The 25252-nt window shown below is 42.3% G+C and overlaps 2 protein-coding genes across 2 annotated transcripts in view; one reads left to right on the plus strand and one right to left on the minus strand.

The window, feature by feature from the left end:
• Positions 1-6965: 6965 nt before the first annotated feature.
• On the plus strand, positions 6966-8599 carry camk2n1a (calcium/calmodulin-dependent protein kinase II inhibitor 1a). Its single transcript, XM_070845612.1, has 2 exons — positions 6966-7329; positions 8014-8599. Exons 1-2 carry the CDS (start codon positions 7161-7163, stop codon positions 8082-8084), a joined length of 240 nt encoding a protein of 79 aa, XP_070701713.1. The 5' UTR covers positions 6966-7160; the 3' UTR covers positions 8085-8599.
• Positions 8600-16587: 7988 nt separating this feature from the next.
• The window catches only part of ece2a (endothelin converting enzyme 2a), a 68796-nt gene continuing 60131 nt past the window's right edge, over positions 16588-25252 (minus strand). The window contains exon 4 of the mRNA XM_070845723.1: positions 16588-16887. Coding sequence (XP_070701824.1) covers positions 16597-16887 — 291 coding nt within the window. The 3' untranslated portion in view covers positions 16588-16596. The remainder of the gene's footprint in view (positions 16888-25252) is intronic.

Consider the following 25252-nt stretch of genomic DNA (forward strand, 5'->3'; position numbering starts at 1 on the left):
AAGGGCAGATAGATGAAAAGCCACCTCCAGATTTTTTTTTTTCAGCAGTAGCACAGAATGGAAAAACTAATAGGCGTGTGTGAGAGGGAGGCTGGGGAGGTGGAGGAGGAGGGGGGGGGGGGGGGGGGGGGCGACACAAGGTGAAGAGCGGGGCATATGGCCTGAGTGGGGGTGAATAAGGAGCAGGTGGGAGACACAGGATCTCATAAATCTTCCTCAGCGGTCGTAAGGGTTCACTTTGACAAATTCTTCATGAGCTCTCTCAGCAGAACAACAGCTGTGGCTGTGGGGGGACAGACTATTACTGTATCCCTCGTAGACCTCTGAGGCCATGGGAAAAAACAGCGGCATTTGATTTGTTCACTCCAGTCTAATTGAATATTTGAGAGAATAAAGAGACATTACAGCAAAAGAGAGGTGGAATAACCTCATATCAGAGAGTGAATACCATGAAAATGTATCTAAAATCTATAAAGATCGTTTGCTGTAATGTATGTACTGTTTAATATAGAGAGATTAAAGCTGTTTACCCTGTGTTCAGTCACAATTACTTAATTTAGGCCTATTTCACTACATCTGAACTATGATATAAAACTCCACCACTAGGTGTCCATCTTTCTTCACTTGAGGGGGTCAGCCAGACGCTGCACTTGCTGACAGTGAGGGAGGACACTGACTCCAGTGGATGGTTTCCAAGTCACATGCAATTAATGTATGCTGTGATAGCCTGTTTAATCCCTTCTGATAGCTGACAAACAATTTAGATGATATGATGATTCCCTAATTGGCTGTGCTTCATGGGTGTAGCCCCTGGTTTGTGATGATGAGGGTGCAGACAGTGGTGGTTAAGTTATATTAGGAGTACCGGTTTGAAAAACAGGGATTTAATGGCAGCATTAGTTTGGCTAGTAATTATCATGACTTTTAATATTGTCATACTAATGGGAATACTGGGAATTTGTGGGTCCACACCACCATTGTGGTCCAGACTGAAATGTCTCAACTGTTCGATGGATTATCATGAAGTGTTCCCCCAGGGGATGGATCTTACTGATTTTGGTGACCCCTTGACTGTTCCTCTAGCGCCACCGTGAGGTTCACATTTGTGGTTTTGAGTGAAATGTCCTCCCCAGGTTGAATTGTTATAAAGTGGATGATCCCCTGACTTTTCATCTAGCGCCATCATCATGTCAAACATTTTACTGGCCAATATTTTAGTTTAAATATCTGACCAACGAAATGTAGCTTTTACTCTGTAGTACGATGGAGCTATAGTATCATTTTCCTGAGAGTAATTTGAGTGGTACAAAATGTACAAATGTGTTACTGTATTATCCTGTTTTGTGAGTGTTTATTTGTTTAATACATTGCCAGGGATTTACATTTGTGTGTTTTACTGCATTCAAAAAGTGTCATAGTTCTGCTAAACCACAGCAGATGGAGCCAAATGCAGTATTTAACACACGTTAGAGAGTAAAATGAAATTGGCATCGCTCCAGATCTGCAGAAAAAGTTTGGATAAATATTTGAAATCTGGACACACCATGACCTTCTGTGCTGGCAGGGAGCGGTGGGGTGGAGGGGGCTTTTTTAACTTTGGCATTAGCAGACACTCAAACAGACAGCAGGACGAAAAGGTAGAGATGCGGTATCTCAGGAGAGAGAGCCATCACAGCGTGCTACAGTCCCTGATGCCAATTACCGCTGTCACCCATCTGCTTGGGCATGCAGTGAAACGTGGGATAAGTGACCTACTTTGTAACAGTAGTGTGACTGCAGTGCCTCTCTTCTCATCAGCAAACCAAGCGCTCCCTCCCTGAGGAGGGACAGACAGGGATGGTATCATAGGGAAATACACACTGGTCCATTTTTCTATTTGGCCCTTCACTTTGAGCAGAGTGCACTGTTTTTATTCACCTGACCCACAGTTCTGAATGCAAAAATACTGTAAATCTAATGGAGCAAAGGAAAAACATTCAAATCCTGTCAGGGAGAGGATGTATTTCTGAACTATATTCCATTTTTTTCACTTGTCTGTATTTTCATCAGAAACCAAAAGACAAATGGACACAGATCTCCAAATTTCAGAAACAAATAACAACAAAAAACATGTCCTTGCTTATGTATTTAGTCATGCAAGTAATCTTGGTTTTATCTGCTCAGGTTTTGAGATATCCGTCTGGTGAATGGTGCCCACAGCATTGAAAAACATTTTTAAAATTCAGCAGCAAAACATGTTACTAGAGTTGGTGCACAGGTTACTCTGGATAATCTATAAAACAACAGTCAGTTTCATTTGGACTATTCCCCCAGTTAAAAGCAGCAGCTGACGGTGAGGTTTGTGGATTATCAAGAGCAATCAAGACATCGAATCTGCAATGAGATATTGCTGCAGATTTTTTTAAATGCAATTTTTCACAGCTGTGACCACCTCAATTAAGATTTTATTCACTTACATTGTATTTGGACGGGAGCAGAAATCTCAGAAGCAGCACCTCAAACCCTGAGCTGATAAAACAAAACCGTCTGTATGGCTATAGGTTCCACTGGAGCAGTGGTCCAGATCCCTATGAGGTCACAAGGTGAATCTGAGGGATCGCCATACGATTAACAGGATAGATGACATTTAGTTTTTCAGACTTTGTCCTGCTCTTTCTTTTGTGATAATTACTTGATAGTTTTACCTTTAAGCCCTCTAAAAAGTATTCAAACGGATGTACTAACGGATGTTTTGGCCACTATTATCACTTCAGGTTATTATGTGAAACTGTTACCCAACAGCTGCTAATTTAAACAGACACAAGGGCCATAGGTGTCTATTTAGAGTCCAATATTCTTTGTGCTTTTTGCTTGTTAGGTCTCCACTATGTTCACCAGCTGGCCTCTAACTTTGTCAGTGTGCTCTTTAGTGCTGAGCAGGTAGTGTACAGTGGGCTTATCAGATCTATTTCACTGAAAACAGCTGCCTGCTGCTGCTGGAAACATTGCTGATGAGAGCAGTGAGAGTGAGCCAAAACAGTAAAGCTGTAATGTTGGTTGTAAAATCAAGACAATGAGCTGAAAGATGCTTAAAATGATCCACAGAGATGAGGGGAATTGCAGAGGCGGGTCATAATTCTCTGTGGGCTTGTCAGTCTCAGTGACACCTTTCACATTCGTTCATTCATTATCCATTTGGTACGAGGGGAGGGGGGCTGGAGTACCGAAAACCAACACAAGCAACATGCAAACTCCACACAGAAAGACCCCAGGTTCAAACTGCAAACTGTTTTTTAGGAGCTGTTTAGTTTAAATCTGGAGCCTTTTTGCTGTGAGGTAACAGTGCTAACCACCACACCACTGGTAATTTGATTCATTAATACAAAATTATTGATTGCTTCACCTTCAACTAAAACAAAACAAACACTGCTTTGGTTGTACTACAAAGGTGGGATGGGGGTGGGGTAGCCATGTTTTGTTCAAAGGGGTCACATGCTAAAGAAGTTGGGAGTTACTGCTTGTTATAAGATCTGTGAGCTGTGATCTGCACAGAAAAATACATATAAAAGTAATAAAGGTCCAGACATTTTGGAAACAAAATGTACTCATTGGACCCTGTCAACATTATATAATTATGTAAGCTGATTTTAATATTATGGCTGATTAAAGTGTGGCTATAGTTCTAACTGCTTCAAATACATTTGGGTATATATGCATATATGCATCATATATTATAAACCGATCATATGTTTTGTCTGAAAAGTGACAGGTGATTCAGAGACAAGTATTGCTTTTAAAATCACCCACACACTTCACCAACATGGTGCTAAACAACATGAAACATTCACCTTTGATCACGGCTCTGGCCTCCCCGGTGAATGAGGCGCGGGAGGCGGAGCGTACAGCTGCCTCGGTGTAGCTTCAGACTACAGCTGTGAGCTTTTCTGTCTCAGCTGTGTGCTCACTGATCCAAGGACGGGAGCTCTGCCAATGTTCCCACAATCTATTGGAGGATGTTTATGCAGGAGAACAAACAGCATTAATCTTCATGACGAGGAGAGCAGATATACACGGTACTTTCATTTGGTCCATGACTGCAGATGGTGTGTGTCTCTCCTCTTTGTCCTTTCACTTACATTTTTAGTTTCCCTGAAATATATACCTGCGCACACACACACACACACACACAGACAAATCCGAAGAGCTGATACTCAGGGAATTGATCCTGGCTCCTAGCTCTGAGCTTGTTATTGGGTTTTTTCTTCAGTTAGTGTTCCCCAAGGAGGAACATGGTGTGTGTATACAATGTGTGTTTGTTTGTGTGTGTAAGTTCGGCAGTGCTTGGCCTGCTCCAGGGTAGAGATGAGGAGGGGGGTGAGTGACTCAGCAAGGTGATTCATTTGTAATTGGAGGCAGTGCTTCAAGAGCACACACACACACACATATTTCTTAAGGGTGAGTGCCCTTGTCAGAGATGAATGACTGATTGAGTGAGCCTGATCATTAAGAAGTGCTGCCCGCTAAAGAGGTGGAGATGGAGAAAGAGTAAGAAGGGGGCAGAGGATGTGAAATCCCAGCATGTGGACTGAGAAAGATCAATCGAACTAAACAGAGACGGTCTAAATGAGGAGTCGTTGCACTTAAGCATGAAGGGTTCAACATTATGTACGAGGCGGTGAATTGTTAGGGGAGGAGGTAAGAAAGAGGGGTGTCCAGTTGGTGTAACACATGCATGTTTCTCCCCTATATAGTGGACATGGTGCAGCACCTGGCACCATGTGGGGCAGCAGGTCAGATTTTTCCCCACAGCCTCCAACTGTGTCGCTGACTGATGACATCATGTGAAATCCCTGTATGAATCAACTGCTCCGCTTGGTGACAGCTGGAGGCTGCAGTTTATTGGGCAGGAGGAGCTTTGTTAGTTATCCCTGGGGAGTTACACTCAGACAGAGTGATCTCTGACGCATTATACAGCCTTAGACACTGAATGTGGATCCATTTTAGAGACAAGTGAAGTTTGGATGGAGATAACTTGTTGCAGTTGGCTACGTTGAACTGTAATCCATCAACAAGTAACATCCTCACTTCAGCCGCTCAGACGGCTTCTTCATGCATGGAAATAATATTGCAATAATATTTTTGGGATGACAGACTTGTAAACTGATGGTTAACAGAACTGTGGATTCAGTCATTTGTTTTACAGTGGGTTATATGGGCCATGGTTCTGTGGGAAGCCAGCCAAGCAGGCAGCAGCTCGCTTCGTTTTGGCTCCGCAGCCGCCCCCGCGTCTCATCCCCGCAGGAAACCCAAGAGCTTTTCCAACAGCACTGATGTCAAGACTGTCAGCTGGTCACTTTCACCGGTCAGCTATGCAGGCTGGCTGCTAAAACAGAGGAACAAAGCTTCAATGGAAAGGTTATTACATGTTTATAGACAAGTCAGCTGGCCCGAGTTGTTAAGACAAGTTCGGTCCAATAATAGGCTTTCTGTCAGTTCATTATTTTAGCTTTTTATGAGACACCATATGCTGAGAGGACAGCATGTTGTAACACAGGCTGCAACAAAAAGAAGGCAGGGAAGAATGACGTAATTTCAAATGCAGCTAATGTATAAATAATGCTGGCTCTGTCCGTGGTGCTGAAATCAACACATGCTGTATATTTCTGTATTTCTAGTTTATTGTTTCTATTGTTTCTTACTTGCAGAAAGTCAATAATGTATATGATGTCATCATGTAAAGAGTGTAATGGTTGTTTGGCATGCTTGTCATGCTCATAATGTATATAAGCCTTATCATAATTTAATGTTTCCAGTTTTGGGGGGTTATTTCTCTTATTCATACAACCAACTATGCATCTGTTTTGCTGCTGCTGTGACACTTTAAAGGGGCAATCCAGTGATTTAGTGTTTCACTGTCATGAAGTTAGAGGACTCACAATGGTCAAAATCAAAAAAGAAGCTGAAGTTCTGGATATCCTGAGTTTTAGTACACATGGGTTGTGCTACAGAATCCCTAGATCCTACATTTCACATAATGCAACCAACTGCATTTTTTTGTCGTATTCTTCCTGTCTGGTAAACAACTGCATCTTTCAAGCTCCATGGCCCAGCTTGTTTTTACAGTAAAAGTACAAAAATTGTATCAAAAATAGATTTCAAAGTGTTGTTATTATTATTATTGCATATACAATATACAGTACTATATACAGTGAAGAGTATAATATTTCTCTTAGAAATGTAGTAAATTATATGTATGAAGTAACATAAAACAGAAATCGAAGCACAGGTACCTGGAAATTGAGTGTATGTTCTTTCCAGTAGTGATTACTATGCAAAGAAACACAAAGAGTTCATAATTTGATGCACAGAACCAGTAACCATTCCTCATGAAGTTACCTTTAAATCTTAGTGATCCTTTAGTATTTCATGGAAGGAAATGATACCCTGGAATCAGATTCTGACGGGTTAAAATAGGAGATAAAATGCTAAAGTTTCCATTCAGTTCACCAAACACACAGTAAGCTTCTGCAGAACACTGAGTTTTCCTCTCACCTTCCAAAGAAAACCCTGAAAAACCGCTTTAGTATCAATCCATCACTTGTGCAATTTCATCTCTCACCTGGTGAGGTCACTCTTGCTCCTCTACCTCCCGGAGTCCCCTAACACACACACAGGCACACACACACACACAGGCACACACACAGGCACGCACACAGGCACGCACACAGGCACACACACACACACACACACACACACACACACACACAGGCACGCACACACACAGGCACGCACACGCGCTTCAAACCCGGATGGATGACTTCACCGCTCTGCCTGGGTTTCCTTTATGATCCCGGGATCTCCCACTTTCCTCACCAGACATCAGCCAGCGACACAGGCGAACACAGCTCTCTCTCTCTCCCTCTCACACACGCGTCTCCACCTGCAGCTGCAGCGCGTCCAGACCGGAGAGCACAGAGAGACCACAACAGCACCCGGACCTCACACCGCTGGCACCCCTGATCCACACACGCTCACCAAGGATCCCAGCGGGAGAGACGCCGACCTCCGCAGCCTGCGCACAGCAAACCGGGGATCTAAGGCTGTACTGAACGTATAGCCACCGAGGAAGACTTTTATCTACTTTTTAATCCGCGCTGGTGATCCTTCTCCGTCGTGCCACAATGTCCGAGGTGCTGCCGTACAACGAGGGGAAAATGAGCGGCTACGGGGCGGACAGCGAGGTCAGTCAGATGTCCTTTAGCTGCGGACTGCAGGACACAAGCGCCTTCTTCGCCTCGTCACAGGGGAAAAGACCCCCAAAGCTCGGTCAGATCGGCAGGGCCAAGCGAGGTAAATGATGGTTATGATGGAGTTTGATGTAATAAAATCCACACTTTACGCACGCTGTCACTGCGAGTGATGCGTGGAAATGTATTGAGACAGAAAACGTGCACAAATATACGAGTATTGCAACGCATTTGATTGATAGTGAGATTTTTGTCTTTCACATGATCTCTTGCCATTCTTGGTGCGCTTTGTAACAATAATCTGCACAGTCTTCATGTCTGAGAAATGCACCACACAATGTCGACGACTTTCAAAACTGTTTACATGCATGCACGAGAAATTATGTTCATGCAAGGACACACCCCGCTGTAGCCATCAAACAATGGGGTTAAGGTGAAAGGATAAAAAAATAAAAATAAAAAAAAAAAGCTGGCTCGTCGCCATTACCGGGGATGAGTTGTTCTCACCAAGTGCGCGTACTCGAGGTCGTGGATTTGCAATAGTGCTTTAATTTATTTATTTATTCACCTGCAGCCGCACTCCAGTCACATTCTCTCTCGCTTGCTTTGGTTATGTTAGTGCGCCATACCCCCCCTCCCCCCTCTACTACAGGCCATAATAAAGAATCCATTAAGGAGCATTAAGGAGAGAAATGGTGACCTCTGGTAGAGCTGCAGCCTGGGATCTTATGGGCAGCTCATCCTGTGTCTCACTGAACATCCTCTCCCCCTTTTTCTCTCCCCACAGTGGTCATCGAGGACGACCGAATAGACGAGGTCCTGAAGGGGATGACAGACAAGTCTTCACCCGGCGTGTAAACATGAACGATGCCTTGCAGACTTTTTAATTTTTGATCACCGATTTGAAGCACTTGTCGGCTGTGCATGTTCGAGGAGAAAACGACGGCACGAAGCGAGGATGGGATGACGGGAAGGAAACGGCAGAAAAAATTAATAATAAGGCAACAGGAGGGAAAATGGAGAAGGCTTGAAAGGAAGAGAAATGAGGAAGGAAGAGATGGTGAAGAAAGCAGGAGAAAGAGAGAAAGAGAGAGAGAAAGAGAGAGAGAGAGACTCTGGAAGAGACCAAGATTTATCATGGGATTGCTGGCAATTCTCCAAACGAATCCCGATTTTAACTACTGCTGGGCAGCAAGGTGTTGAGATGGCGGACCCTGCTCTGTATCTCAACCTCTGCTGACTTTAATGATGGATGAACTTGTCATTACTTCACGACCATCTCTTTTTCCTTTCCAAAAGCGCTGTAAGCAACAAAACACTGCAACCGGAGGCTGAAGCTAAATCCCAGCCCTATTTCAATAAGTTGTACAGTAGGTAGGCTAAGCTCTCAGACGCCCCCCTCCTCCCCCTCCTCCTCCTCCTCCCCCCCTCCTTTAGGCTTTGCTTTGTTGATTCAGTCAGCGACGGTGCATTCAAGGGAGCTGTCCTTTTCAGCACTGGTCCAATGCATTCCTGTTGCTGCTGCCGCTTTTTAAAAACAGACCAACCAAACTCTCAAGTCTACTAAATAGAGGAGACCCATTGTATGTAAAAACATATATCCGAGGATGGTGCAATGTTAATATTTTCTGTAGTAGAACCCCGTTTGTTTCTGGCCCTTAAAGAGCATTAGGCCACAAGTTAAAACTGAACCACATGCTACATTCTTCCTCTTCTTCCTCTTTTTCTTCTTCTTTTTGCATCAGTGGTTAAAGGTGCAGGCTGTGCACCTCCATGTAGCTGATCTACACCGGCACATATCTTTTTTTTTTTTTCCTCCTTCCTTTTTTGTTCTGCATTTTCAAATGCTCAGATATCTACAGAGGCCAGCAGAGATGGGGAGATTATAGTAAATATTTGAGAAAAAAAATAGTCATGAAATTGATGGGAAAAAAATTTATTTGGTTAATTTAATTTAGCAGTTCTTCGTGTTTCGTCCTCTATAAGTTTTTCTCCATCTATTTGCATGAACTTTCACTCCGGTGCCAACACAGGTGCCACTACTCTTACCCTGGCACGCTTCTTTTTAACAAAAGTCATATTTGTATTTTTATATCTAAATATTTGTTATTTAAATGATATGCTAGTCTATCGTCTTACAATTCATCAACAAAAATATTTCTACTTCAGAGAGGATATACAGAATGAGACTAGGTTTCGCAAAGGCGGATCTAAGATTTCGGTGGACTGGTCTCGTTCTATATCAGAGGTCGGGTGTTTTTTAAAGACTAACTGAATGTGTCTGGGGTTTTTGCACACATCAATGTTAAACTATTATTAAGAAATCGTATACTGTGACTTGAGCTTCGTTGATGAATTTGTTAGAAAATGGCAGTTTTAGAGTATATTGCACTGTTTACGAGTATCCTCAAATAACACGTTGTTATTTGACCGATTTTGGACATTACAGTTTTTGTTTTTTAATTTTGTTTATTTTGTACCATTATTTTAAAGAAACTGGATATGGTTTGTTGTGCATGAAACCTTAATATTTTCAATAATGAAACATCGTTTTATGAAGCAAAAAAGCAACAAAAATGTCATGACATTCTAAGAATGAGTCATTGTATATTATGATGCCATTTTCACTGTATTTGGTGAATTAATAAATGGTGAAAGAAAATGTAAATGTGATTCTCTGGTATGGCTTTTGTCCTGAGACATTTTCACCAAGGACTCAATGGAAGATGGCAAACAGAGGCCTCGTTCTCTGAATGAAAGTCAATAAGAAAGAGTGAACACAGATCAGACGACAGCTCATTTGAGCATAGTGAAAGTTAAAACGTAGAACTTGAGATCTTTGTAGGAAGCAGAACATGCACATAGTTGCAGAAAGCAAAAGTCTTCTCGTTTCTTTGCAGCCTTTGGAGTCAGCAGCCATTACCTCAGTGACAGTAAATAACCGATCCTTAATTAAAGAGCAGGGAAGGAACAGTGATCCATCTGTTAAGCTGTTTAACAGCTCTGTGCTGGCCTACGCTAGTGAATCCATTAAACCACAGACCCCGGGGGAGCCATGACCATCCACACAATCATCTATCAATGTCTACATGTACAGTGTCCTCGCACAGTAGCTCTCACACAAAGTCAACACTCACCCACCTTGATGCAAGAAAACCATATGTCACCTGGACAATAAAAAAAAAAACAGCACATGCTGTGGTTTCCGACTGTGCTTCCCATCTTTGTTTGTCCAAGGTGCCCACACAGCTCTATCAGAGGGGCTCAAATTCCGCTTCGTTGTACCCTTTTGATAGGTGGGATGGTCTTCATAAAATTTTTAAAGAGCATGTGACAGAAGAGAGAAAACTACTTGGTGGATATGTGGCATATATATATAAATCTCTGTGTTGAAGCTTGATGTCAGAAATCAGACATTTATCCATCACTTTTAGCTTGTTGTTGGCTTTCTGCTCGCTAGTTTCTGCATACTCTCAATCGTAACAACTGTAAAAAGAAGCTAAAACTGATTCGGGCTAACTATGCAGTCAAATGAAGTGAGTGGATCTCTGTGACAAGAAACAGACTAAAGATCAGCATCACAGCCATTTGTAATTTGCTTATTTTTCTCTTAAACACAAATATGTGGAAACATCTTTCTTCATCAAATCATCTGGGGTTTTTTTCACATTAGCTGAACCACTCCATAATCTTTCCAAGTACCCTGAGGTAACTGTAGAAGATGCCTGTGAGGTACAAACACCCTGGCTGGGAATCACTGCTTTATTACATCAACAGATCAGTGAAATCAGGTGAAACTGTCAGGTGGAAGAAAAGGTGAAGAATACTGTACTATGCTGTTTGCCAGCGGTGTCAGTCAGGAAATTGTGTCAGCTGATATCACCCCCTCCTCCAAATGTGGTACACAAACCCGCACAGCATTGATAACAACTCAATAAAAATTCATTTCCTTGTAATCACACCATAGAATTTTCCTGGAAATCATACTGCAGATACGACAGATCTTATTTGTTTATCGTTTGGAAAAACATCCACAGGAACAGCACGCGTCTATAAAAAGCTACATGTCAACAAAACATGAACAACGGCGCTCATATCACTTTGGATTGCGCTTCACTCTGATAACAGAACATCAACAAAGTGTAATCAGTGAAGCGACCACATTCCCATCAGTGAGATTATTGACAGTCCTGATAACATCAGCACTGCACTGAATGAACACATAGTGCTATCGATCATGTTGTTGTAGATGTCGTGTGTGTGTGTGTGTGTGTGTGTGTGTGTGTGTGTGTGTCTGTCTGTCTAAGGCCAATTACACTTTTCACAGTAATGGGCAGTCCTGGAAGGCCGGGACCGGACTGACATATTTGGGTAAATATTGAGTTGTGTCAGCTCTGCTCCATGCCTCTCTGCCTGTCATGAGTGTGACTGTGGACATGTACTTTTACAGTAATTAGTAAGCCTTACTACCAACAGTGCTGCAGTATTGCATTCTTTTCAGTTTCAAGAATCCTGTAGATTACTGAATGTTATGTCTAGAGACAGTAAGCTTAAGTAAATGAATATTTCATTAATATCAATAAATCCCCTAGAAAGATCAAAATCAGCAATGACTTCATCATTAGTCATAAAAACAAGTGTAGCCTGTGCCTTTGCCAAGTGCCTTTGTGCCATTAAACTCTTGTTGTTCACAAACTATTAATGAATCACATAAAGACTATTGCATCATTATTGCACCAATGAACAAAACCATGTTTGTCTGATTCATAAAAAGCCAAAGTGTAAAAACAGCAAACTTGTGGTCTAGGCTAGAGGTTTCTGTTGTCAGTTTTTATGCTGAGCTAAACTGAGCTAAAATAAGCTGAACTCAAAAAAGCTAAGCTAAAGATAAACTAAGATAAGCAGCTGCTGGCCTCAGAACGCCAGTAAGCATCTTCCCAAAGTAGCACTATTGTTGCTATTGCTTCAATGAATATTTCATTTGTGTTGATGTAGAAAAGTGACAAACTTCCATATTGTAAAGAGATTTTTAAAACTTAAAACAAAATATCAACATTGCACTCAAAGATCCACTAGCCTGGCTACTGTATATGAGGGTTTAGCTCCAGTCAGTACATTTTAGTTTGAGAAAATCATTGTTAGTCTTTTGAGCTATCTTGTTGACAGTAATACAAAGATAGAATAATGCCACATTTATCCTTGATGTTCTTGTGCAGGATTTAGGAACATCTCAGGCAACTACTAATGAGCTACTGCCCCCTGATGAGACACAAATTCAGTCATCATTTTGCAGCTTTCGGGATCAGAGGTCAGTTGACTGTTAGCTGGAGCTGTAGATGTAACCCGGGGTCTTTGTGGCTCCTGTTTCCTGACCTGGCAGATGGGCTGTGTGCGCAGGCCACACAGGGGTCAACACAGACATGCTGTAGATGCCTCCCTAATGGTCACTGTGTAACCACACGCAAAGACTGGATGGAAATACGGGCGTGAACGACATGCAGCCGTTTGTGTGCAAAACAAACAAAATGCTAAAGCAACAGCACAGATAGACCAATGTAAATGTTAAGTGCCATTGTACTGTTCCCTCTGCCGTTATCTCTCAAAAACACAAACACACATACAGCTAAGAGCAACGCTCAGTTCTTGGTTCAGATTGAGCGTGTGCATTGAGGACAGAGAGCTTTGATCTGATTCCACTTTTGCCCCATCCTGAGTGGACGTCCATTAATATTCCTCCTCCAGTTACATAAGCCTGCCATACAGTATATTATGCCATTATGCTGCCCCAAGGGAGATGGGCAGATATACAGTACTGCTGAAAGCAGCGGCAGTGCCTTCTCTTAGTCCTCGCTACATCTAATGCAAATTGGTTTCCACTGATGAGAATAACTGGAGGTGATTCCCATTCTGTCTTTGCTGGTCTATAGCAAATGGCTAAAGACATGGGGTGTAGGTTCAAGGAAGATTCTAATTCATTACAGCTATTTTCATAGCTTTGGCCATAATTACTATCTGTAATAAAGATATACTCATCAAAGTATTTGCCGAGATCTGGGGACACTGTTACATTGCAAAGAAATCAGAATGTCTCTTTAAGAATCACTGGGAAACTTTGAGTGCAGCTGCAGCAAGTCGTCATTGGGGTACAAACAGGCAGCCTAGCTATGTCGCGATTCAGCTTGAACACAAACACATACAATGTGGCAGATAAAACCCAGGGATTTTTGGTTAAAGCATGCAGTCGACCTTTTAACTTTTAACTTTTAACATGAGCCCTCACGTAACACCCACACGCCAAAGCACTCAAGGCCAATCGATGCAGACAGAGAGGGCAGGGTGGTGCTGATGGTGAGAAGAGTGACTGTGAGAGTAAAAGAGGGACAGAAATACAGAGGGAGAGAGACAGAGACAGAGAGAAAGGCATTGAGCATGCAGTAGATTAGTGTTGTTGCTGCCCTTGGGCAACAGAGCATGGAGGACAATTAGCAGCAGGAGAGAAAATTCTGGCTCCACTATCTCACACACATAAATACATAGCACTCACTATCAAATCATGGCCTCAGACACCTGGATGACTCAGGTGATCAGCAGGAGAAACAAAAATACTGCACGTAAGACGAAAAGGTTTGCGTTTCAGAGAAAATGATGACTAAACCTCTCCTGCATGAGGCCTGTACCCTGTTCTGTGGTTATATAACTTAAGTCCAGTCAAGTTAAATCTCACTGTCGGGGTCTCTGCCATTGCACATCAGTCAGTCTGACAAAGGGAGCTGAAAAGGACTGCTGAATTTCAATATACCCATATATTGACAGGGCAGAAATGGAAGTGAGACTAAACTTAGTCCAAAAGGAGAAAGTAGGGGAAATGACAATGTTTTGGGGGAAAAATGGAGCACAAAAGCAGAAAAATCTAACTCTCCATGAGCAGGGGCATACCCACCCTCCATTGTTGAATCCATTGGGTGCTTTCATGTCCCAGCGCTGCAGTGGGGCCGGGCTACACCCCTAAGCCTCTATTGTCAATATCAAACCCACTGGCACTTACATAAGCACCCTCCTGTCATCCATCCTGTGAGGCCAAATAGGTACAGGGCTGTTTTTTCTTTTTCTTTTCTTTTTTTTTTTAGACCCATGTTAAGGTAGTCAGGCATTGCACCCAATTGTCACCATGGAAACCAGAGACAATGCAAGGGCCCGGGGGGATATACAGAGTAAGTGAGGCTGAGACATCCCTGTCTGCTAGTGATACATTTCAATATGCCCAACATTGTGTGTACATAACAGGAAAGTATACAACAGTCCACCACATCAAAGCCACAATAACAGTCAAAGGAAATAGGGCAGTAGCATAATGTGACATCATCCTTCACTATAAAAGACACTCAAAAATGAAAATCTGAAGTGTGCAAAATATTACCAAACAAACCAATCACGAGTGATGTGAATATGAGCACCCATCACTTGAAGCACTCGGCCCGTTAACTGCATGACATCAGCTACAATATAACATCAGCATGTGAGTTTACTCTCCTAATAGAGGAGGAGATTGAACTTTGGGGCCTTTTCTGGAGCCTTGACACCAATTTTCCCCAGTGGCCACTTACGGTATTGCAATGAAAACGTCTCCTGCTGCCCCAAGAGCATTTTCTCCATAGACCACCGTTGTAAAAGAGATGTCTGTAAAACAGGACACCTCTGGCTATAAACATGGTCAACTATCACTCTTTGTATTGCACATTTCTAAGCAATGGGGGTTTCATCTTTGTGAAACTTTTCAAAAGGCCAGAAAAGTCTGAATAGGTGCCTTCTTCAGGATCTTATAATACAGAGATGGAGAGAACACAAAACAGTAACTAAGAGGCACAAACTCCATCTCCGCTGGATGATCGTGTGATATGACCAAAAGCTCAAGAAAAGTCACTAAATAGACCTTGTTTTGTCAACACCAAAGTTAAAGTTAAACAAACTACCAGGTTACCCCAGTACAAAATCATAAAACGAAAGAAGAACCATCTGACAAATCACACACCTTTTTTTCCCCCAAGTCTTAAAAATAGGCGGTAATTAGATCTCAGAGGAGAATTAAAAATAAATGATTTCTACTTTATCAATGTGGTCCCCCCTCCAGTCAGCAGCCTTCCTGTCTGTCTGCACGCCTGGCTCTCTCTCTCTTTCTGGTCTATATTTAAGCAGCAGAGAGCACAGGACCCGAGACTCATCTCATGTTTCCTCAACAAATAACACGCAGGCTGAGCTTTTACTTGTACGTACAAGTATCTCCATTAGCAGCTTTTGTCTGGGACTTAAAGCAGGCATGGGGCAGATACAGACAACAACAACAGAAGGGAAGACTCTGACTGATTAATAGACTTTAACACTGACATGTGGGCTGGAGCTGCCGTTATGTTCTGTGTCTGGACAGGCCAGTTTGTCTTGTAAATTGCGCAACACAGAATCAGAGACTGGTCAATCTTTCTGACACAGATGCAGACAGAACAGTGAAGGACACTGGGGTGTAAAATTGCTTCATAAAAGATGGAAAATTTTATTATGAGTTGCACTAGAACAGCAACTGATGGTAGCTGCTGCAGAAAATTATGAAAGACACAGGAAAATGATGAATCACTGTTAAGTATGACTACAAATCACTCTGCAGCATTTACAATGAAAATGACTGTATAAATAATACAATCATATAAAAATATATTTAAAAAAAATGTATTCAGTACTGACGCTGTATGTGCATTACGGTGATCTGTATTTTGCAAGTGACCTTTTCTGCATTTGTTACATTACGAGGTAAATAGTGGGGATATGTTTTTCTATACATTTTCAGACATGAAGATCTCTTTTTGGTAAAAAGAAAAAAAAAACAACACAAGGTTGTGGCTAGTTCTGCCACCATAGCAGTGGTTTTTAAGTTTTTTAAGAAAATAAATAAGTTAGTTAGGTCTTTCAATTGAGTTTTTCTTTTCTGAAGTACCCTGATTTTTTAAATATATAAAAACCATCTGTTAAAAGTCAAAAACCAACATTCTTGTTGTCTTGTCTTAAAAAATTTGCAGAATATTTAGCCCGATAGATATCGCTGTCATGCCAGCGTGATTATATTTGTATTAAGTGTTCCTGGCGTTGTGTTGTCTAAATTCAGTATAAAACAAGTAGACTATAATCATTCCTCACAGATGTCTACAAGGACATCTATACCCTGACCGTAATTAGAAATACATGGTAACAAATTCTTTCAAAATTACTTAATAACAATAAGTTAACATAGGAAGGTTTTTGAGGTCCCTATCACAGTATACACCTTATTGTAAATCTCAGGGATGATGTATTTGTCAGATTCCTTCAGGTGATCCCAGTTATTTCACAAGTCAATATTAGACAGGAAGTCTTCCTCATCCTCATTTTGTGTTGTGGTGACACTAGTAGGTGGGGATTTGGTGTCCTCCTGCAGCTTTTTCTCCAGAGCGGCATCTTCTGGACTAAGCTCCTCTCCTTTGGTCATCACATACACAAAATATTCAAAGCCTTCCCCATAACTGTACTTTTTAATCGACCAGTTGTACTCAGTGTGAGCATAGAGGCATTTCCTGAAGAAGGGATCGGCAAAGGTGACAGAGACAAACCGTCCTCCAGGCCTCAAGCAGCGACTAATCTGGGAGAACAAAGAGGAGAGGCAGAGCATTAGGAGACATTACCACTGAGATCATTTATACACTTGATAACTGAATACGAAGAGCTGACAATGCATCAGCAGCAAAGGTTTTAGGAGTTTTATACTGACTAACTTGCAATTTAAAAGGAAAGTACGTTCCACTACAACATGGCTTTTATTTTTGAGTTAATGGCTCAGATCTTGGATTATGGCGACATGGCTAAACAGGGTCCAACGGGGCAACAAGCACGAGAAGTCAGATGATCATACAGGCTGTAAACAAATCCTGTTCCAACTTTCAAGAAATGTGTGGGAAAACACTGTGTTCATATTTGGACCATGTTTTGATGTCACATGCAGGGTTTGTTGAACATGTGAACTCCTTCCTGAGTCCATTTCGCTGTCTGGTAAACCTAAATGCTGGAGGTACGAAAAAAGCAAGCAAATTGTTCTGTTGTTGTCCTCCCACCATCTGAGGAAGTGAAGACCCAACACATTTATTTTGGATGGACTTGTGACGGAAAAGTCCCCTTAATGACCGCAAAACATGACTGTTGTTGTCTGTCAGGTAGTTTTACTCAGGACTGCGTTCTTAACGTGGGTCTTTATTGTCACAAGCTCAAGGATGGATGACACTGGCTGTGGGTGACCCGACTTCAGGCCTGGATGCTGTAAGTTTTGCTGTGTTTCATGTTATTTTATTAAACATGTCACTCTAATGTGTCTAATGTGTTTTCCCTTCGGATACGATGGAGCTGATGCGGGAGTTGGTGGGCGGTGCCTGCTCAGGATTGTGGGATCTGACCAATCAGAGCGGATTGGACCTTAAAGAGACAGGAGGAGGCTGACGAGAGCAGTATGCATTATCCACGATATGAGAAAAATGTGGTTTTTTAACATTACATCATATAAAAATATTCTAATTGACCCACAATAAAAGTATGAACCGGAAAATGAGCATGTTTCGTTTAAGGAAAGGCAAATCCAAATCTGAGACACTGGAAACTGTGACTACTTGTTGTTTCTTAGATTCTTTCAGATTAAATACTGCCTATGCCATAAACTAAATTCCCTAAAAGTGGCATCCCTCCAATCAGGCACATGCACTGCATCGTTGTAAGCCAGAGCAAATGTTAAACAGCAAACTTTTCAGTTCAGGCTGCTAAGCCATGCAGTATCATAACACAGTGTGACAGCATAAAAACTGTGAAGGTCCCTCCATATGAATAATAGCTGTTCTGGGCCCATCAACACTATAGTGTGTTGATCCTGGGTGTGAGGTACATGTGTGTATCAGGACACACACGTATGAGGACTGCAGAGCTCAGGCAAACAAGAGTACACACACATAGACGAATACACACACACACACACACACACACACACACACAAAAATACACACACAAGAACAGGCACACTTTCACACACATACTGTGAATAATTATACCAACACAAGCATGCAGAGACACATTTAACTAGACTTAGGCCAGGAGTTTCTCAAGAGACAGAAGTGTGTGTGGGAGTGAAGGGACAGAATATGCAGAGCATGGAGCTGTGAAACTTTTTCTATTTCATACCGCAAACATGCAAACTGGAACAACATATTGTCCCAATACATTGTTAGAGAATGGTTACGGGCATAAAGCAGATTACAACAAGTTAGCATAAACCTGCTAATAGGTAACACCTCATTCTCAGAGTTATGGACTCGAGCTATGAATCTGGTGACTTCAGACTAGACAAAACTGGCTGACTGAAACTGACTGGTGGCTTCACTTTAGCCTTTGAATGTCTTTATACCCTCCCAAAGCCCAACTATGAGAAATTATCTTACGTAAGTGTGCAGCAAATGAACCGACACAGGATGTACCTCAGCAGCCAATCATGATGCGCTTGGCATTTGACAAAAGGTGACACCTCAGATTATCACAGACGGATATAAAGACTATAAAAAACATGTGGGAGGATTCCAACATGTGGCTTAAAAACCACAGATGGAGATGCAATGGCTTTTAGCATTTATGGCTTCACAAAGGCAGTTCTTGGACCAGCTTTGTCTTACACCAGTATTAAAGGCAGAGTCCGCAACTTTGAAGAAAATAGCAAAAATAGCTAGTATCCCACTGCAAATATCCCACCCCTCCCCCACAACACATAAACTGCTGCCTGACTAATGTTCCTATTGGAGGACTAGTCCACGACAGTGATGAGAAAACTGTCCGTCATCGCTGGGTGCCTCGTTCCTTCTGTACACAACTACTGGCTGACAGCCTCTCTCTGACTGGACGGGTGTCTTACAGTCCTGTGACAGTTCAAACTTGCAAAATGATGACTTAGTTTTACTTTTACTAATCTTAGTAAAATTATGGAACACTTAAAACTATTTAAAATGTTGAACGGGAAGCTAAGTTATAACAACATCTTGTTAAAAACTTGAGTTACAGTAAGTTATGACAATTGAGCTGTCGCCATGACAACTGAGCTTTGGAAATAGCTTGTATTTGGACCTTGAGTTTTGTTTTTTTTTTGTTTAATCTGAAATGTTAACATGAGCAACATCTACTGTTCCAAGGGATCAGTTAACTAAATATGAGCATATAAAAACTGTTCTAGAGACATAAGGCTCGAAGCCATACATTGTGCAGGAGATAAAGTACATAGATGTACAGTGAGAAGCTGCTGCACGGTCTCTGTGGATGAATCCATGCCTGAGCTTTGTGGGGAAAGCTTTGAGAAACCACTGTTGAGCTCACATGCGATTGTCATGAACGCTGGGATGGTAATGTCGTGCAGCCAGGATGGAGTAGTAGTGGTCGGTAGGGTACTGTAAGCTGTGGAGGAGCACAGTGACTCCCCCCTGCGCTGTTCTAGGGTCTTTGGAGAGAAGTGTCGCTGTGAGACGAGCACGTGTATCCTGCTCCTCTCACATGATTCATCTCCACCAGCAAGCAACCCAGACATGAATTATTCACTCTCCAATGTGACATGGAGGAGAAGCGAGAGGAAGGGTGGAGGGGTCGTTGGATATGGGATAAAATGAGTAATATAATGTACAGAAATGGGAGAGGAAAGGGTTGGGTGATCTACATTAGGGAGGACCTGACAAAAACATGGCAGAGTTGAAGCCATGACAGCCATAAAAAATGGGTGAGCTTTTTCAAAATGTTGCTTTCACTAAAATGTAGTAATGACACCTTAACTATTTCTCAAGCAACTAATACAGAATTAACAAACTGAATCCTTATTTCGCCCTGAAGAGAAACAGTATTGTTAATTACATTTCTGCAGATCGTTGCTTGAGCATTATTTAATGATGAGAGCAGAAATGGGTTTGTTTGTTATAAAGGAATATCACATATCAAACACAGCAAACAAGCATATTTCCCAAAATGTTGAAGACTTTGTGTCTGGTACAGCTGTGGGTACTGAATGTCTTTAGTTTTAGCTTAGCTCAAATGCTGGTAGAAGAAGTAAACTGCTAGTATCCATCCAAAGTGAAAAAATATTTCTTCCAACAACCCAAAAACTGTCTGCTCGACATGACAATTCTTTGTGACCCTTACACATTATAAAGTATTTCTTAGTGTGCTTATAACTTGCAATGAAAAAGGTGAGTATAAATTAAATTTTTCACTAGATTATGACAGTTTCCAAGTTTAGAGGTGGAGCCATTCAGACAATTTGGTCAGTGACTAAACCTGCGTGGGAGCTAACAAAGTGCACCATCCTGACTTCACCCCTTCAGTCATTATTCATGACATTAAGATGTATGGGTGCGCCCTCTGTACCTGTGCGGTGTAACTCCAGAGCCTTATGTCACTGGTGATCGGACGACCGACGTCATTGCAACCCAAGACGACACTGAACTATAGCAAGCAGCTCAGCTATAACCATGACCGCTCGACAGCCAGTGTGGCTGTGTGACAACAGCAACTTCTGTCATGTTTTAGACCATTTTTAACAAAAACACACAGGTTACACATCACATCACCTAATTCCACTTTATGTGTTTGTGGGATACGTTACTGACCGAGATTGTCACACTCAGCATGAGCATGTGTTCACAGGAAATCCTTATGAGGAGGATAATGATGCATGTGTGTATGAGTGTGGTGAGTCATATTTAAACACATTCTGTATGTATATCCGCACGCAGACCAGGACATCAGCTCTGGCACTATGTAACTCATCCACCCACACATCACAGTGGTGGTATTATTATGATAAAGGATCAACCGTGGCAGGTCTGTTCGGTTGTGATGTGCTCTGAATGCTACAGATAAACAAGTGTTTCACTTACAGAAAAGATAAGAGGTCATTATTCATTATTCAGGACGTGCTGATAAGCTTTAACGTGTGTAAAAATGACACATGCACAATGTGTCTAATGTAGAGTCTCTCACCTGAATCAACAGGTGGATGAGGGCTCACTGGCTCGTGCACCCAAACACTGGAGTAAAGAAACAGCATCCCCAAAACACTGAGTCAGTTTTCAACCATCCACTCTCAGTCAGACATCTGTAAGCCGATCCTAAGTGGGCCACAGGGCTTCTCCGAGAAGACAGAGGAAACCACTCTGTTAGCGCCCATCTTCACACACTCACACTCTACTGATTCGATTCCTCAACGTACACACTCAGCACGCACAGGTTGGACACACACGCACACGCGCACACACACACACACACACACCATCATCATGGCCTCCCCTGAATTATTCAGGGTGGTGGCGGAAGCTTGTGCCTCAGTGACCTGACCTGTCTTGAGTGTACTTCAACAAAGAGGTAATATGAGATCTGGAGTTGAAATCCCCAGGAGGAATTCCAGGTAACCCCACTACCATTTAGGATGTTCTACAATATTGTCATATTAATCCTTTTGTTGTATATGAATCAGAATTATACTATTGATCCTAGCTGACAAATGTCTCTTTTCTTAATTTCTTCCTACCCTTTTGGGGCTATGCAACTGATTGCCATGAAAATTCGTACAGACATTTGTGTTTCCTGAAAGGTGGCTCCTAATGACTTTGGTGACCTTACCTCTAGTGCCACCAGCAGGTTGACATTTTTGGTTATTAGTCTTGACACTTGGATTATTGGCAGACATATCAATAATCCCCAAAGAATAACTTAATGATTCTAGTGAGACTTTTTTTTTTAGCACTACCTCTGGGTTTACATTTAGTTTTCATTTATCAAGTGAAATATCTCAAGATGTGCGACATGAATTGGCACCAATGTCAGCATGTTAGCATGCCGCTGTTTGCATTTAGCTCAAAGCATCATTGTGAATAATACATCTTATGGCTAGCATGACTTTAGTCTGTTATTCTTACTTTAACTTCCTGACAAACCAAACTGATGATGCAACTTTATAACAAGATACAGCAACATTTTTGGTGTATAATCAGAAAAATGTTCTTGCCTTTTTGTAATCGCCCCATCGAGAAATAGTTTGGTAGACGTGGCCTTGGGGACAGTCTTTGTGTTGGGTGAAACAAACGAACTTTTATAAACCTTTGAAATATTAACTTTGTATATGTCAGTCCAAGTCCCTGCCTGACCTTTCTGCATTAGTCAGAGAGGAGATAAGCTGTCGATCCAAAGAGAATGACATTTCATCTACTCTGCAGCCTCTCTTTCTCCAGGTGTGCATCCTCAATTTCTCCTGCTCACTTCTTTGTCCTCCTGTCCTCACTGGACTGCAATAATACTCATCCTCTCTTATCTCCATTCTCTGCTCTCTGAGCTCAGGTTTACGCAAAGATACTGTACACGAGATAACTGATTATCTGCGGTGGTCAGATGAGGACAGGGTGGCAGGTGGTCACATCTTACTCTGTGGTTTCACACTACAGGACCTGCACGTTGCATAATCTGGGTTCATCTGAGATCGAACAGGTATGTTTGGGGCTCCTGAGGCACTGAGAGCACACGCTGTCATCCTTTCCAATTCTCCTGCATCAACGCTGATGCATTTGATGGTTTGTGATAGCTGTCCACATCTTCACTACATCAGTTCAGGGTTGACATTTGTGACAGCTAGAACCATGCACAAGAAAACAAAATCTGTAGTAGGAACAAAAAATACAAACAAATGAGCTGTGAAAGGATGAAATTTGTAAACAAGGGTTGTGAGGGACATCTCTTGACATCTGACAGCCTTCAAAAAAAACATTAACTTTCCATCATCTCTATCTGCTCTTGAAGACATGAAGCTAAAACCTACAAAATCAGCTAGAAGGTGAAACTGAAGATTTTTCTGGCCAAAGAGGATACAAAGATTTCAAAACAGTGTCAGCAAGTATTTGAATTACTGTTTTAAGTATGGAACAAGATAGGCATGGTAATGCAAGTGAGAAAAATGAGTAAAAAATGTTTTAGGTTGGTAATTTGTCTATTTGGAATTTTTAGATGGATAGATAAACTGACTTTGACAAATACGCAAAAAAACATAACCGGACACACCAAATAAAACCTTCTGCCTTCTGGCTGTGACAATTGCTTTTGATTTTATCCTCTGTGAGGAGTCACTATGAAAAATAACCAGTGCAGCATCTCGGACGCCTCACAAAAGGCTGCCATGTAAGAGCTTTTCTTCTTTTACCTAGAGTGACAACTTCTACCACATGTTGTGTGACGTTGACCTATAGGAGAAAAGAACACTGTGGCTTACCTGCTAAAAAGTCAGTTATTGTCTATTCTGAACAATTGACAGAGGCTTTAGTGTGGGGGATGATCAGTGAGAGACAAGCAGAGGTGGATCATTCATGTGTCCATTTGTGTGTGTGTTTGTGCGTGCGCCCACCTCACTGTGGGTGAGGCAGAGCTGATCAGTGGGTAGAGACAACAACAGAGTGCTATCTGTGGTCAGCAGACTTGTACTGACCACAGCCTACTGTCTCCTTTAGAGACACACACATACAAAACACAAAGCACACATGCATGCACGCTCACACACATTAGACATGCACAACAAACACATACTTGAACTAGGGCAGAGAGAAAAGCGGGGAGGAGGTGTGCTTTTTATTTAGGTCATATTTTAGATCATACTTTATAAATTCCCTCCCATCTTCTCTGTGGTTGTTTACTGGTCTCATGTAGCTCTGCAGACCCCCTCCCTGCAGCTCTCCCCCACTCCCTGAAGGAATGTGCATTTGAAATCAACCGTCTCTTTCTTCCTTTCCATTTCACCTCACCCGTAGCCTGCAGCCAGGCATGTGGATGGCAAAAACGTGTAAACGTCTTGAGGAAAAAAAAAAGAAACAGAGAAGGAGTGGGTGAGAGGAACATTGAAAAAAGGCAGGGTGGTGAGAATATGAAGATGGGTGGGTGGGGGGGTGGGGGGGAGTGGGGGCGTGGGATGAGAGAACGAGGTCTCGACGGCGGTCTCCTAACAAAGCAGATCTGCTCTTCTTCTCTTCCCTCCAGGGGTGCAACAGCCTGCTTGGTTTTCTCCATCCCTCCATCCCTGTTTTTTCCCTCCCTGTCTCCTCTTCTTTCACCAAGCTTCTGCCTTCAAGAGCCAAATGTGTGAATGCTATAAGGCACCATCTGCCCTGAAGAAGCTTCATTTTGTGCATGTGCAAGTATAAATTTGCTTAAGCGAGTGGGCTGCACAAACAACGCGCCTTCATGTAGCATGTTTTCAAAGAAAAAATTGAAACTGACCTTCCAAAACGCATTATACAATAGTTTTTTTTCTAAGCCTATGTGCTCCAAAACAACACAAATAACACACATAATTCTGATTACACATATTCATTTATGCAGACCTATATTCCCACTGGAAGACGTACAGTGCTTGGCACAGTGATGGATAACAGGGAAAACGTGAGAGTGTTGGATTCCCTCTCCCCACCCTCCAACTCCCTGCCTCCTCCATTCTGCCCACCCACCTTTCCTCCCCCGAATTTCCTCTCTCCTACCCTCCTGTCCTCCCCTTTCCTGTTCTCTCCTCACCAAGCTCATATCCCATGTCCTTCGCCCACCCACAGCATAGATAAATTAAACATCAGAGACATTCTCTCCTTTTCTCTTCTCACCCTCAACATCTATCCACCCTTGCATGGCCAGGACATGCTCGGGTGAACATAAATAAAAACAGGACGCTGATTCAAAATGGAGGTTTTTAGGCTCGACACCTTCTTGAATATCTGCTGTGATATTAATCTGAGTACAGGTTTGTGTGGGCTTCTGGAGGCTCGGGCTATCGTAGGAAGACAACAACATCCTGCCTTTCAAGTAGGCGCATCCCTCCCTCACACCTCCCGTTGTCATGGAGACGAAAGTTTAGCGCTGGTCACGGCAGTGTATGTAGGTCAGAACGGGACACCTCTCAAAACAAAAACACCAGGCAG

This window comes from Pempheris klunzingeri, chromosome 15 (genome assembly GCF_042242105.1).
Source record: "Pempheris klunzingeri isolate RE-2024b chromosome 15, fPemKlu1.hap1, whole genome shotgun sequence".
Lineage (NCBI taxonomy): Eukaryota > Metazoa > Chordata > Actinopteri > Acropomatiformes > Pempheridae > Pempheris > Pempheris klunzingeri.

Bases quoted from the DNA above. Each gene is read 5' to 3' on its own strand.
- camk2n1a (XM_070845612.1), top strand. From the start codon at position 7,161: ATGTCCGAGGTGCTGCCGTACAACGAGGGGAAAATGAGCGGCTACGGG. The intron at 7,330-8,013 runs GTAAATGATGGT...CTCTCCCCACAG, and splicing joins GATCGGCAGGGCCAAGCGAG to TGGTCATCGAGGACGACCGA.